Source organism: Haliotis rubra, unplaced genomic scaffold (assembly GCF_003918875.1).
Source record: "Haliotis rubra isolate DU_JTF1 unplaced genomic scaffold, ASM391887v1 Scf30, whole genome shotgun sequence".
Classification (NCBI taxonomy): domain Eukaryota; kingdom Metazoa; phylum Mollusca; class Gastropoda; order Lepetellida; family Haliotidae; genus Haliotis; species Haliotis rubra.
In genome coordinates, this window is record NW_025766969.1 from 2,399,886 (window position 1) to 2,414,577 (window position 14,692).

The window sequence follows — 14,692 nt, forward strand, 5'->3', positions numbered from 1 at the left end:
AATGGAATTAGGGCATGATTCATCTTCGATGACTGCACTTTTTAAAAATTATGCGCATGCTCTCAGCTTCCTGGATATAGGAGGAACACCTAGACAGCGCCCAGTTCACACAAATCCGCCAATCACAACTGTGCGTCAGTCTGAAACATACCACAATTAGAAAAACAAAACAAAAGAGGATAATTGGGTATTTAAATTAAACTCTTCATATCCGAACGTTGCTTCTCTCCTACGCACAGACACCTTATAAATACTACTGAGCGCCCAACACATGCGCGTTGCTAATGACACGACATCTGTAAACAAACCGCAGCCGTGTCGGCATGACCCAGTTTTACACATACCTGGACGTAGCCATGTTTTGATAAATTACAGGTAAGATTCTTTTCACTTTACATTATAACCGATACCGACTTCTGTTGCTGTATATTTCAGGTATAACAATGTCTTAATTGGTTATTGAACAGCTTGTAATCTCCGTGGAGCTCAAAAAGCAATTTCGTTTGCAGGGGAATCGAGTCTCTGCTTGTTTGATAGCAGTTGTCTATGAGTCAGTATGAAGGTACATTGTATATCAGTTACAGCTGTCATTTGACACACTAAATGTAAACGATAACCACTGTGAATACATGCAATTTAATGAGCAAACTCGTTTATACATTTACGTCTTTACAAGGAGTAATCTGACCAGGTTTGAACTGACGAACATCAACCATACATGCCGATAACATATTTTCATACTTACTCAGATTACTCAGTATACGGTGTTGAAAACGAGCGTTTTACACCACAGTCAAATACCCATGAAATATAGAATATTAGCACCCACTATGTATTACTCCATATTTTGCTCCATAGACGAAAAGTATGACAAATGACCGTTCCTGGAAATGATACCAAACAACGATAAATTGTCATTCACGGCTACTAGAGAGCTTTTGTTTGCCCATAAGATCTTGCCTTGTCCGCACCAGATGCCACTCGAATGAGTAAGAAATGATGTTGTGTTTTGTGTTTAGATGAAGAATATTAGGGCATGTTTTCACTACATTTTGCTTTGTATAACTGCTAATCCGTCAGGGGACACACAGCAATAACGTATTTTACAACTTTTTGTCATAAACAAAATATTTGAAAATTACTTCAGAATGACCATAAATAGTATATGTATATGCCTTTAATTTATTAAACAAACGTTATTCATACAATACATCATTTGCCCCATCCTCGATAATCTCAAGGTTACTCCACCTGTTCTTGATGTATGTGTGTGTGTGTGTGTGTGTGTGTGTGTGTGTGTGTGTGTGTGTGTGTGTGTGTGTTACAGTAGCTATACCACAGCCCCCCCCCTAATTGACTAGATTTGGCTAATTACCCTGGAATATTTTCTTTATTCGTATACTACAGAAAAACTATTGAATCTTTTTCAGTTATTTCTTCTGATATGTTTAGACAACATATTAAAGTAAATAATGTGAAAAAATGGTGTTTGTTGTTTATTCAGTTAATTAGTGACAGTGAGGTGAATGTCAGTGCTACAGTATGTCAAGTTTATTGAATTGATTTTATTTAACTTTTTCATGAATGGTTTGATTTCAGGATCTTACTTCCATCTTTGTACCCACGTGACGTCATCGCCCGCATGATGTCAAACAAAGGTCTCGTTCTGACTGGTACAAGGCCACCATCCGTGAAGGACTTCCGGCCGCGCACGGCTCCAAGCGTCCGTGGTCAATATGGGTACCATACAATAGGAATCAAATCCAATGTGGATGAAACTTTGTTCAAATCACATAACCCTGGTCGGCTGTCAGAAGAAATCAACTTCCAGCCTCCCTGGTCATATAAAAAGAAGACCCCGGAGGAACAACTGATGAAACCTAAAGGGAGACCACTCTTGTGGGCACCGCAGCCGTCAGTGAGCCTAGACGGTAACATAGTATCAAACCACTGCGGTATTAAAACCAAAAATATAAATTCCATCTCAACGCAGAGCAAGCACAAGCTGTGGAAACACACGCCTACTTTCGTTGACGAATCGCTGTTTGGTCCTCGTCTAGAGGAGCCCAGTTTTGAAGCTCCTTGGGGAGAAAAGAAGGCGAAGGTTCGGCCATACTTTTGGGTCCCGGATCCTTCTCTGTACGATGACCTCGAAAACACGGAAGCTGTAAAAAAGACGCGCTACAGAGTGAGGGTTCGACCAAAAACAGCTCAGGGCACACGGAGCGGAAATGGGCTTGGAAATCCTAGACCGATTTGGAAGCCATGAACCTTATGTAGGACTGTTTTGAACAGTGTCAGACATCGTACACAAAGACACTACATGTTGTCCCTGGAAGACATCAGTATTCCGTTAATCTAGCTCAAAATGAAAAGAAGACCGGCTAGAAATCGCGTCCTAAGAGTATCTTCCTTCCGGACACTAACTTAATGTATTACTGGATGTGCAAAGGGATATCCATTGGAGTCCATCTTTAAGGTGGACTCAGTATACGCAGGACTGGTGAATACTCCAGATATGTTGAACTTGAAGACATATAGTCATCACCCGCATTACATTCTTGATGTTGTCTTACATGTCTGCAGATCACTGTATATTCAATTCGCATTCTTAGTCTACTTGGGGACCGCCTCCGTGGTGTAGTGGTTAGAGCGTCCGCCTGGAGAGCGGAAGGTCGCGGGTTCGATTCCCCGACCACGTCATACCAAAAGACGTTAAAATATGGTACTTGTTGGTCCCTGCCTGTCGCTCGGCATTAATGGGTACAACAAGGACTGGTCGGCTCGTAGTCAGTATAATGTGTCTGAGTAGGGTATTCATGCTTCACTGCGGCTTGGTATCTCAGTGGGCTAGCACTATAAAACCAGCTTCAGTCTGGGCTAGTACAGGCAGCCGCACCTACACATATACACGCATGCACGTCGTCATATGAGCGAAATATTCTCCAGCGCAACGTTAAACCCAATTCCACCTCACCTCACCTCATTTAGTCTACTTGGGGGTGGTGGGGTAGCCTAGTGATTAAAGCGTTCGCTCGTCTCGCCGAAAAAGACCCGGGTTCGATTCCCCACATGGGTACAATGTGTGAAGCCCATTTCTGGTATTCCCCGCTGTGATATTGCTGGAATATTGCTAAAAGCGGCATAAGTCTATACTCGCTCTCTAGTCTAATTGTAAAGCTTTAATAATTACTCGTTGCGTCAAAGGCCAGGAGCGTATGAACGGTTTTCAGTGTGTGTGGGGAGGCTAATTAATAAAAAGTATTGAAAATCAATATGAAGTTGTAGTTATGGTAAGGTAGATATGGTTTCATCTTGTAAAAAGTGGGGGGCTAACACCCCCCCCCCCCCCACCCACTGAAGGCCCGGATTCGATTCCCACGTGGGTGGTGCGCCTGTAATACCGCCTGTAGTGATATTACTGGAATATTGACAAGAGCATGCGTAATACCACACTCATTCACTCAGTGGGGAGCTCGTGTTGTCATGACACCGTTGTGGTAGGTTGACAGTTTGCATGAGGTCTGTGAAAATAGTTCCGAAATGATGTTGATCTTGCCAAACCCTAAGTTGCCGCACTCAGCAACATTCCAGCTATATGACGTAGTCTGTAAATAATCAAGTCCGATCAGACGATCCAGTGATTCATGTGTCCTCAGTGTATATGTTGACCTGCCATTGACTATGCGAGACTCACTACCAGATCCATTTGATCTCTTCTTACGACCAGTCTCTAATTCTAATTTGTCAGATACGTTGAACTTTCCAAATGTTGTGAGAATTCGCTGCATGTAAGATATCTTCAGAATTCAACTCACTTGGAAAATTCTACTGAATGGTTTAAATTTTCAAGATAAAGTAATTTCTGATTGGCGGGTAAAAAACCTAGTGTTTTCTACAGTATTATGATTGAAAGATGGTGCTGTGAATTGTGGTCCACGACTAACAAAATGTGTTTATAATGTAACGGATTGTTTGCGTTGCAAGTGTAAATTCTTTGCAATATCTTCATGTAGCAATTTATAAATGTTGAGAAGAATAGAACTTTTTCTTGAATGAATGTATTCATATGCTCTAATGTATACGCATTCACGTCATCATCCACATGTTACGTTTTTTTCATTTAAAAAGTCGATCATTTCCCTGCCATGGGCCGAGATGATGATTATCATACTTATCAGAGAACAATAACAATTATATTATTGTTATGTCTTTTGAAACGCAAAAGTTAAGTCATTTCCTTTTCCAGTTGATTGTTCTGTATTTTTTTGTGTATAGAATACACAAGTAAAATGTTGATTATTAAATATGATACAACAGACGACCCATTTCGTTCTTTCTGTACTCTAGCTCCGGCTACAGTTTGACAACCTATTAATAATATGTGAGCTGGGAGATTGTGTTTGGGGAAGACTCTCTATAGTCTGTTTGCAGTGAAAACGTACCGATGAATTTCAATTCAAACAAAAATGTAAATCAAATAAAGTGAAATTAAGATTGCGAATCCTCATAATTTTACCTTGCCATTTGAACGTTTTAATTTGAGAATTTCATTCAACTTAGGATAAAAGTTGTTTAACAAACGATCATAGTTTCAAATCGCTATTATTGGTTTGTATTACACGGGGGCATGCACATTATATGAAACACCGAGAAACAACGAGTTAACGCTCATCACGTACCGCACGTGCATTTGTTTCACTGTTCCAACTACTGCGCTTACCCCTTTGTAATACAAACCAGTAATAGCGATTGGTTGACACATGTCATCGGTTCCCAATTGCGCAGATCGATGCTTATGTTGTTGATCACTGTATTGTCTGGTCCAGACTCGATTATTTACAGACCGCCGCCATTTAGCTGGAATATTGCTGAGTGTGGCGTAAAACTAAACTCACTTTAAACGTGGTTGACGCTTCGAGAAGGGAGTTAACTCTTGCTGCAGTAACAGGATGTCTGTTACTGCAGCAAGGTGCGCAGCAAGGTGTGTGTGTTTGGTTTGGGATCCATCCTGGTTCCCGGGCCTCTCATTGGTTTGTATACAAACCAATGAGATTACTGATATTGACATGGCATAGTTCGGCGCACGTTTTAAGACAGTTATCTCCCTTGCACCGTCTGTCGGACCGGTTATGGTTCATCAGTACTTGTGCATGTGCGTACCATGTACGTGTTACTGCTGGAGACTCAATTATGAATAAGAATTTAAATTGTTCCACCTAACAATGTGGCTAAGTGGATTGACTCTAATTATGGAATTCATATTTATTAAGATCTATGCTCAACAATGACTAGTTCTATACTGTTACATGTCATACACAAATAATGTTCATCTAAAATTATGTTTAAAGATGGCCACCAGTTATCGCTGTTATCTACGTAATGACCGTTATCTGCCGACTGACTGTGTTTTCACGATAGAAGAGTGTGTTGGCCATGTGACAGCTAACACCTCATTCACCATTTCAATGAGGTCTACAGTTCACAAGTCAACAGGCTCACATAATACGCACAGCCCTGAAGCGTAAATTTTCACCAGTTGGATCTAAGTATTGATGTAACCATTTGAGGGCTTTGACTGACAGTTGACGTCTGTTCTCAAAATCCATGGAAAAAGTATCAGATAGAAAACTGACTGCACAACCGACACACTATGGAGGCAAATCGAGCATTTGGTTCGAGCTACAGTACCGTTACGTCTCGATAAGTACTGTCATGTGTTTTCCAGCCATGTGTTCTTTCACGAGCAGATGTTAGATGTTCCGTAACACGCGTGTAGCAAAACATCTTGATAACGCGTTACTCCATGTGATCAAATAAAGATGTCTCATTCGACAAACGCCCCTGTAGGTATAACAGTTAAACAACCATAAAGATTCTTGTCCAATAAGAGGCATCCATTTGATCACATTAAGGGGGCGGTTGGGTAGCCTAGCGGTTAAAGCGTTGGCTCGTCACGCCGAAAACTCGGGTTCGATTCCCCTCATGGGTACAATGTGTGAAGCTCATTTCTAGTGTCCCCCGCCGTGATATTGCTAGAATATCGCTAAAAGCGGCGTAAAACTAAACTCCCCTTTGATCACATGCAGTACGTTTATTTAATAAACGCACACTTCCACTCTAGCAACATTTTGGGAGGTGTATAGCTTAGTGGTTAAGACGTTGGCTCGTCACGCTGAACAGCCGGGTTCGATTCCCGCATGGATAGAAAATGAGAAGCGATTTTATGATATGTTGTCTCGTGATATGACTTGAAGCAAAGGTAAATCCATTGTCACATACTTCTAGAAGAATGATGGACGTGTTGTCTATACGTACAACGGACTCTTTATGAAGGATCTCTATATTGCTCTGAATGTACTGCACACGAACAAACACATGGCTTTGCCCTATCCCCAATGTTAATGCAATATATTCGTATGGAGCTTCTTACTAATACAATAGGATTATCGGTGTGTATGCTTTTGTATCTGTAATATGTGAAAAGATAAAATATAAAAAATAATGAACAAAATAATTATGGATAACAACTCTTTCGTTTTACTTCATTATGTTCCAGTGACGTTTTGGCATAGGTCTTTATACCCTTGTCTACCTATACCGTTATACCGACCCGTGAAGATCCGGGTTAGAATTGATCTTCAGTAACCCATGCTTGTCGTAAGAGGCGACAAACGGGATCGGGTGGTCAGGCTCGCTGATTTGGTTGACACATTTCATCGTATCCCAATTGCGTAGATCGATGCTCATGCTGTTGATCACTGGGTCGTCTGGTCCAGACTCGTTTATTTGCATACTGCCACCATATAGCTGGAATATTGCCGAGTGCGGCCCCAAACTAAACCCACTCACTCACTATACTGTTATATCATTTAAAAATGATTCAATCACTCGGTGTGCGCGCGCGCGTGTGTGTGTTTGGAAAACCGCAGCTATTGCTTGTTGATGTAATAGATGGATGGACTACATGGCCACGATATCCTTTGATGGCCTGTGTACTGCTTTCAGTTATGCAGTGGGAGTTGTTGGTGGATCTGGATGTTCTCCCAATTGGTGTTGTTATTGGGGCAGTTGCTAATATGGTCAGAGATGCTTGGTTTACTGTCTGATTTGATGGCTGAAGTCCTGTGCGCTTTGATTCCGGTGTTAACGGCGTCGACAGTCATCTCTACCTCAACAATTACCTAACCAACTTCGTCGACAATGTCATCTTTAACACAACAATTACTTAAAGTCGTTGAGAAATCGAAGCGACAAAACCGCTTCCACATCGGTAGGAAATCTCTGCTAAAAGCTGAGTCGATTGTACAATTTGGACTATGTAATTAACATACGTTCATGAATCGCTATCGAACAGTGATGGTATCAGCTGAAGGCGAGCATATCCTGGTGGTGGCACCTGTTATAAACAAATGCAAAAGCTGATCACTTGTACACCTGAAAACACACCTGGGAACATACGGTACAAGTCAAAACAGGGAATTGCATCGAACATCATTTTTAATCACTGATGCGTCAAATTTGGAAGTGTCCTCCTCTACCATAAAATATTTGAAAGCTTTACTGAGGCCTTGACTGTTGTAACCTTGATCGGACAACTTCTGAGCAAGACTCATATGACCTCTTTGAAATCTTGCATGCTCAATTGTACCTCAAAACACCAAAGGCTGGAGCTGTTGGAATATCAGGTAATATCACACATTGTAACCACATTCTGGTCACAACATCTTCGTGACAACTGTCACAGCTAGTGAAGTCACATCATTTTGAAACCACACATGGTCACACATTGTAAAAATGTCCATCCAACCCGTCGATGGTCATGATCATTGTAAAACCGTTTCCCATGGTCACACATTGTAAACCACACATTGTAACCATGGTCACACATTGTAAACCACCCATGGTCACACATTGTAAACACACACATGGTCACATGGTCACACATTGTAACCACACATGGTCACACATTGTAACCACCCATGGTCACACATTGTAAAACCACACACATTGTAACATGGTCACACATTGTAACCACCCATGGTCACACATTGTAACCACCCATGGTCACACATTGTAACCACATATGGTCACACATTGTAACACACATTGTACCATATGGTCACACACATTGTAACCACACATGGTCACACATTGTAACAAACTATGGTCACATATTGTAACCACACATGGTCACACATTGTACACAACCACCCATGGTCACACATTGTAAACCACCCATGGTCACACATTGTAAACCACACATGGTCACACATTGTAAACATCCATGGTCACACATTGTAACCACACATGGTCACACATTGTAACCATCCATGGTCACACATTGTAAACCACCCATGGTCACACATTGTAACCACCCATGGTCACACATTGTAAACCACCCATGGTCACACATTGTTACCACATATAACGATCCATGGTCACACATTGTAAGCCACCCATGGTCACACATTGTAAAACCCACCCATGGTCACATTGTAACCACATGGTCATGGTCACACATTGTAAACCACCCATGGTCACACATTGTAACCACCCATGGTCACACATTGTAATCCATGGTCACACATTGTAACCACCCATGGTCACACATTGTAACCACCCATGGTCACACATTGTAACCACCCATGGTCACACATTGTAAACCACCCATGGTCACACATTGTAACAACCCATGGTCACACATTGTAAACCACCCATGGTCACACATTGTAACCACCCATGGTCACACATTGTAACCACCCATGGTCACACATTGTAACCACCCATGGTCACACATTGTAACCACCCATGGTCACACATTGTAACCACCCATGGTCACACATTGTAACCACCCATGGTCACACATTGTAACCACCCATGGTCACACATTGTAACCACCCATGGTCACACATTGTAACCACCCATGGTCACACATTGTAAACCACCCATGGTCACACATTGTAACCACCCATGGTCACACATTGTAACCACCCATGGTCACACATTGTAAAACACCCATGGTCACACATTGTAACCACCCATGGTCACACATTGTAAACCACACATGGTCACACACATTGTAATTGTAAACCACCCATGGTCACACATTGTAAACCACCCATGGTCACACATTGTAAACCACATATGGTCACACATTGTAACCACCCATGGTCACACATTGTAAACCACCCATGGTCACACATTGTAACCACCCATGGTCACACATTGTAAACCACCCATGGTCACACATTGTAACCACATATGGTCACATATTGTAACTCCTTGTGTACAGTGTAACCGTACTTTACAATAAGCCCATGTGTTTGGATTTACAGTCCATGCTTCCTGTTAAAGTCAAGCGCCTCTTTGTAATGGGAGTACTGATTCAGAAAATACGCGTGCTTCTGACTTCCTTTATCTAACAAACCCAAGTGCACATACTCGTTTTTATCAACTTGTTGCACGCCACCTTGCTCTGCAAACCATTTACGTTTCTTGAAATAGTCTCATAAGAAATTGTTGTTTTTAAGTGGCAATACAATCTTCAACTTTTTCGCAGACAACGCCCATACTCAATGTAAACGATATGCCAGTGTTGGCAAGACGGCCAGTGAGTACTTGTATATAGACTTTCGCCAAATTTGGACGATAAGAAGTTGACAAAAAAACTCAAGGGATGTAGCCAAAGATGCTTGTAAACAGATTTTCTGAAGAAGAAAAAACTCGCTTGTGTCTTGTCAGACCGTTCACTGGGCATCTTTACACAGATCTACTGGGTGCAGCCACACAAACTCAAACTTTAAGCGAAGATTATCATTTACAAGTGCACGCATTCCTCATTCTTAGTCATAACACAAGCTGTTGAACTACATAGCGTCTGTACTCGAACAAGATTATTATTGTGTCTTGAGTGTTCAAACTAGCCACGCCTCCACTCGAACAAGATTATTGCCGCTGACCTACGCCACGCATTTACTGGAACATGCTGTTATACGTCATTCATGAATGCACTTGTCGCCGAGCTATGCCGAACATTTACTCGAATACTATTATTGAGTGTCATGAGTGGTCACCCTAGCCGCCTATCTACGTCGCACCTCAACTTAAACAAGACTAATATTGTGTCATGAGTGTTAAAACTAGCCACGCCTCCACTTGAACAAGATTATTGCGTGTCCTGAGTGATCACTCCTGCCGCAGACCTACCGACGTACGTCACACTTTTACTGGGACAAGCTGTTAATACGTCATTCATGAAGGCACTGGTCGCTGAGCTACGTCGAACATTTGACTCGCATACCATTATGATTAAGATAGCAATAGTAGATGAGAGGTTAGTAAGTGATCAGTATGATTAGTGATGTGGTGTAGATGATGGTAGTATGACGAGGGGAGTGGTAGATGAGATGTTAGTAAGTGATCAGTATGGTTAGTGATGTGGTGTAGATGATAGTAGTATGACGAGGGGAGTGGTAGATGAGATGTTAGTAAGTGATCAGTATGGTTAGTGATGTGGTGTAGATGATGGTAGTATGACGAGGGGAGTGGTAGATGAGATGTTAGTAAGTGATCAGTATGGTTAGTGATGTGGTGTAGATGATAGTAGTATGACGAGGGGAGTGGTAGATGAGATGTTAGTAAGTGATCAGTATAGTTAGTGATGTGGTGTAGATGATGGTAGTATGACGAGGGGAGTGGTAGATGATATGTAAGTAAGTGATCAGTATGGTTAGTGATGTGGTGTAGATGATGGTAGTATGACGAGGGGAGTGGTAGATGAGATGTAAGTAATTCTACCATGACTTCAGTAAACACTGGATTGTGATTGGTTAATTAAAGTCATTCAGAGGTATATAATCACGTTATACAGGTCTCTGTTTTCCGTGCGCAATCATACATTGTTTACGGTAATGCACTATTTTTGTCTGCCCACTAACATGGCGGACACCGAACAACCTACCGATGCATCGATAAATTACGGCGATTTTACTGTCGGAAATTACACATATGTCTTTAAAGATGGATTTAGCGATGACGGGCACGACTCACTACTTGCGTAAATCACAGCAATAGGTGTTTATACATACAAAAGTAATTCGAAAGCATGGAAACAAATATTCAGTCGAACAAGATCAAAACATCGTCTGCTTTCCGAATAAAAATTCTGCAAAAAAAAATATGTTTACGTTGATTCTATGTTATGTCAGAATAGATCCAGCAATAGACTGCTACAAAATTTCCGTGTTAAATCAGCTTTCGTCAACGATATCGCCACTGATCTTGATCCGGTAACGGAGGATGCATTAACATCGAACGCCGAAGAAATTTTAGATTCTAATGCCTTCCGTCCACATAAATAAACAGTTGGGTTATCAATTCAAGCAAAATGATATTTTGAAATTTGTACTGTTTCAAATTTAGCGGTAGTAAAACACAATTAGATCTACAGAATCTGCAAACCGTTCTGTTTAGCCCAACATATTTTTTTTCTAAATGTATAATAGTGTTGAAAAAGTTATTTAGCTTAGTCATAATACCCCTTATCCATTACACTGCTTGATCTAAAGTAGTCTATTAAAGTATAATTAATTACCTTACCGTGTTTATGCCAGAGGTACACCCTCGTGTCCTGATCCATCCTTTCGGAAATATCACCACAAGTCTGGCTCTTTGTCAACAGACTCTGCGAACATGCCAGCCAATCCGATTCAACTTTGAATTCACTACACTTTGAAGCCACTAGGTCACAAAACACTTTCCAAAATGTAGAAAATAATATCCGTAGAATCGAATTTGAGCACAAAGCACACACATGAGTGTAAGAGTCACCACGGCTGTCGCACGCAGACGTAGAGGTGCGTCAAATCGTCAAGCTGACAGGGCGCAAAATTCAACAGTATCTAAATCTGGTACAACACGGACTTCTCGTTACAGCAAAGCGCCCCTACTCTTAAATTTTGTACCAGTACCAGTAATTAGATATCAAAGACTATCCTCAGTCATACAATCAGGTTAACCTTGCGCAAACTGTCAGTGGCTCTCTGTCGCATCTTTCCAAATGTAAACAATGACTTCGAGAAAAGGTCAAGGCCATGAGGTTGCTGCCACTACTCTGGTGGGGAAAGGGTCTACGGTGGAATTTTTCAAATGTGAACCAAGCTTTTGAAACTTATTTGATATATGTTTTCCAACTTATCAGTTAATGATTGGCTGATTGATGCATTGAAAAACAAAACGTGATTTGTTATTACCAAATCTGGAGTTTGTTAGTCATTGACGGTTTGCTACACCAAACACCCTGCTAAGGTCGGGCGATACCAATTTGAGATTGGAATGCGAGGCCGCTTCATCGCATTGACTCGTAACCAAAGAAAGAGCTCCACCTGAAATTGTTCATAAAATTGTCATGAGAATGAGATAAACCATTGTTTAGGGAATCAGGATATAACGAAATATAATTCACAATTGTTCGATTTAAACCCTCACGCCACGCGTTCGGTTTTAAATGAAATTTAGAGCTATTATAATTTCGTTATATACCTCTGATTTTCCCACACAGTAGGTTTATCTCCTAAGTGATCAGTATGGTTATTGATGTGGTGTAGATGATGGTAGTATGACGAGGGGAGTGGTAGATGAGATGTTAGTAAGTGATCAGTTAGTGATGTGGTGTAGATGATGTTAGTATGACGAGGGGAGTGGTAGATGAGATGTTAGTAAGTGATCAGTATGGTTAGTGATGTGGTGTAGATGATAGTAGTATGACGAGGGAGTGGTAGATGAGATGTTGAAGTAAGTGATCAGTATGGTTAGTGATGTGGCGGTGTAGATGATGGTAGTATGACGAGGGAGTGGTAGATGATAAGTACAAGGATCAGTTAAGTGATCCGGTATGTTGAAGTGATGTAGATAATGGTTGGTATGACGAGGGGAGTGGTAGATGAGATGTTAGTAGTAAGTGATCAGTATGGTTAGTGATGTGGTGTAGATGGCGTTAGTATGACGAGGGGAGTGGTAGATGAGATGTAAGTAAGTGATCAGTATGGTTAGTGATGTGGTGTAGATGATGGTAGTATGACGAGGGGAGTGGTAGATGAGATATTAGTAAGTGATCAGTATAGTTAGTGATGTGGTGTAGATGATGGTAGTATGACGAGGGGAGTGGTAGATGAGATGTTAGTAAGTGATCAGTATGGTTAGTGATGTGGTGTAGATGATAGTAGTATGACGAGGGGAGTGGTAGATGAGATGTTAGTAAGTGATCAGTATGGTTAGTGATGTGGTGTAGATGATGGTAGTATGACGAGGGGAGTGGTAGATGATATGTAAGTAAGTGATCAGTATGGTTATTGATGTGGTGTAGATGATGGTAGTATGACGAGGGGAGTGGTAGATGATATGTAAGTAAGTGATCAGTATGGTTAGTGATGTGGTGTAGATGATGGTAGTATGACGAGGGGAGTGGTAGATGATATGTAAGTAAGTGATCAGTATGGTTAGTGATGTGGTGTAGATGATGGTAGTATGACGAGGGGAGTGGTAGATGAGATGTTAGTAAGTGATCAGTATGGTTATTGATGTGGTGTAGATGATAGTAGTATGACGAGGAGAGTGGTAGATGAGATGTTAGTAAGTGATCAGTATGGTTAGTGATGTGGTGTAGATGATAGTAGTATGACGAGGGGAGTGGTAGATGAGATGTAAGTAAGTGATCAGTATGGTTAGTGATGTGGTGTAGATGGCGTTAGTATGACGAGGGGAGTGGTAGATGATATGTTAGTAAGTGATCAGTATGGTTGTAGTGATGTGGTGTAGATGATGGCAGTGAGTATGACGAGGAGTGGTAGATGATATGTAAGTAAGTTAGTGATCAGTATGGTTAGTGATGTGGTGTAGATGATGGTAGTATGACGAGGGGTAGTGGTAGATGAGGTTAGTAAGTATAGTTAGTGATCAGTATGGGTTGAGTGATGTGGTGTAGATGATGGCAAGTATGACGAGGGTGAGTGGTAGATGAGATGCTAGTAAGATGTTAGTGATCAGTATGGTTATTGATGTGATGTGGTGTAGATGATGGTAGTATGACGAGGGAGTGGTAGATGAGATGTTAGTAAGTGATCAGTATGGTTAGTGATGTGAATTGTAGATGATGGTAGTATGACGAGGGTAGTGGTAGATGAGATGTAAGTAAGCGGACTCAGTATGGTTAGTGATGTGGTGTAGATGATGGTAGTATGACGAGGAGTGGTAGATGAGATGTTAGTAGTGATCAGTATGGTTAGTGATGTGGGTGTAGATGATGGTAGTATGACGAGGGAGTGGTAGATGAGATGTAAGTAAGTGATCAGTATGGTTAGTGATGTGGTGTAGATGATGGTAGTATGACGAGGGGAGTGGTAGATGAGATGTTAGTAAGTGATCAGTATGGTTAGTGATGTGGTGTAGATGATGGTAGTATGACGAGGGAGTGGTAGATGAGATGTTGGTTAGTAAGTGATCAGTATGGTTAGTGATGTGGTGTAGATGATGTGTGCTAGATGATGACGAGGGAAGTGGTAGATGAGATGTTAGTAGAAGTGATCAGTATGGTTAGTGATGTGGTGTAGATGGCGTTAGTATGACGCAGGGTGGTAGATGACGATGTGGTAGTGATGATCAGTATGGTTAGTGATGTGAGATTGTAGATGAT

General features: G+C 41.4%; 1 protein-coding gene across 1 annotated transcript; it reads left to right on the plus strand.

The window, feature by feature from the left end:
- Positions 1-256: 256 nt before the first annotated feature.
- On the plus strand, positions 257-4,322 carry LOC124282592 (RBPJ-interacting and tubulin-associated protein 1-like). Its single transcript, XM_046718600.1, has 3 exons — positions 257-375; positions 1,600-2,731; positions 3,247-4,322. The coding sequence occupies exons 1-2, from the start codon at positions 272-274 to the stop codon at positions 2,267-2,269; spliced, it is 774 nt and encodes a 257-aa protein (XP_046574556.1). The 5' UTR covers positions 257-271; the 3' UTR covers positions 2,270-2,731; positions 3,247-4,322.
- Positions 4,323-14,692: the final 10,370 nt, after the last annotated feature.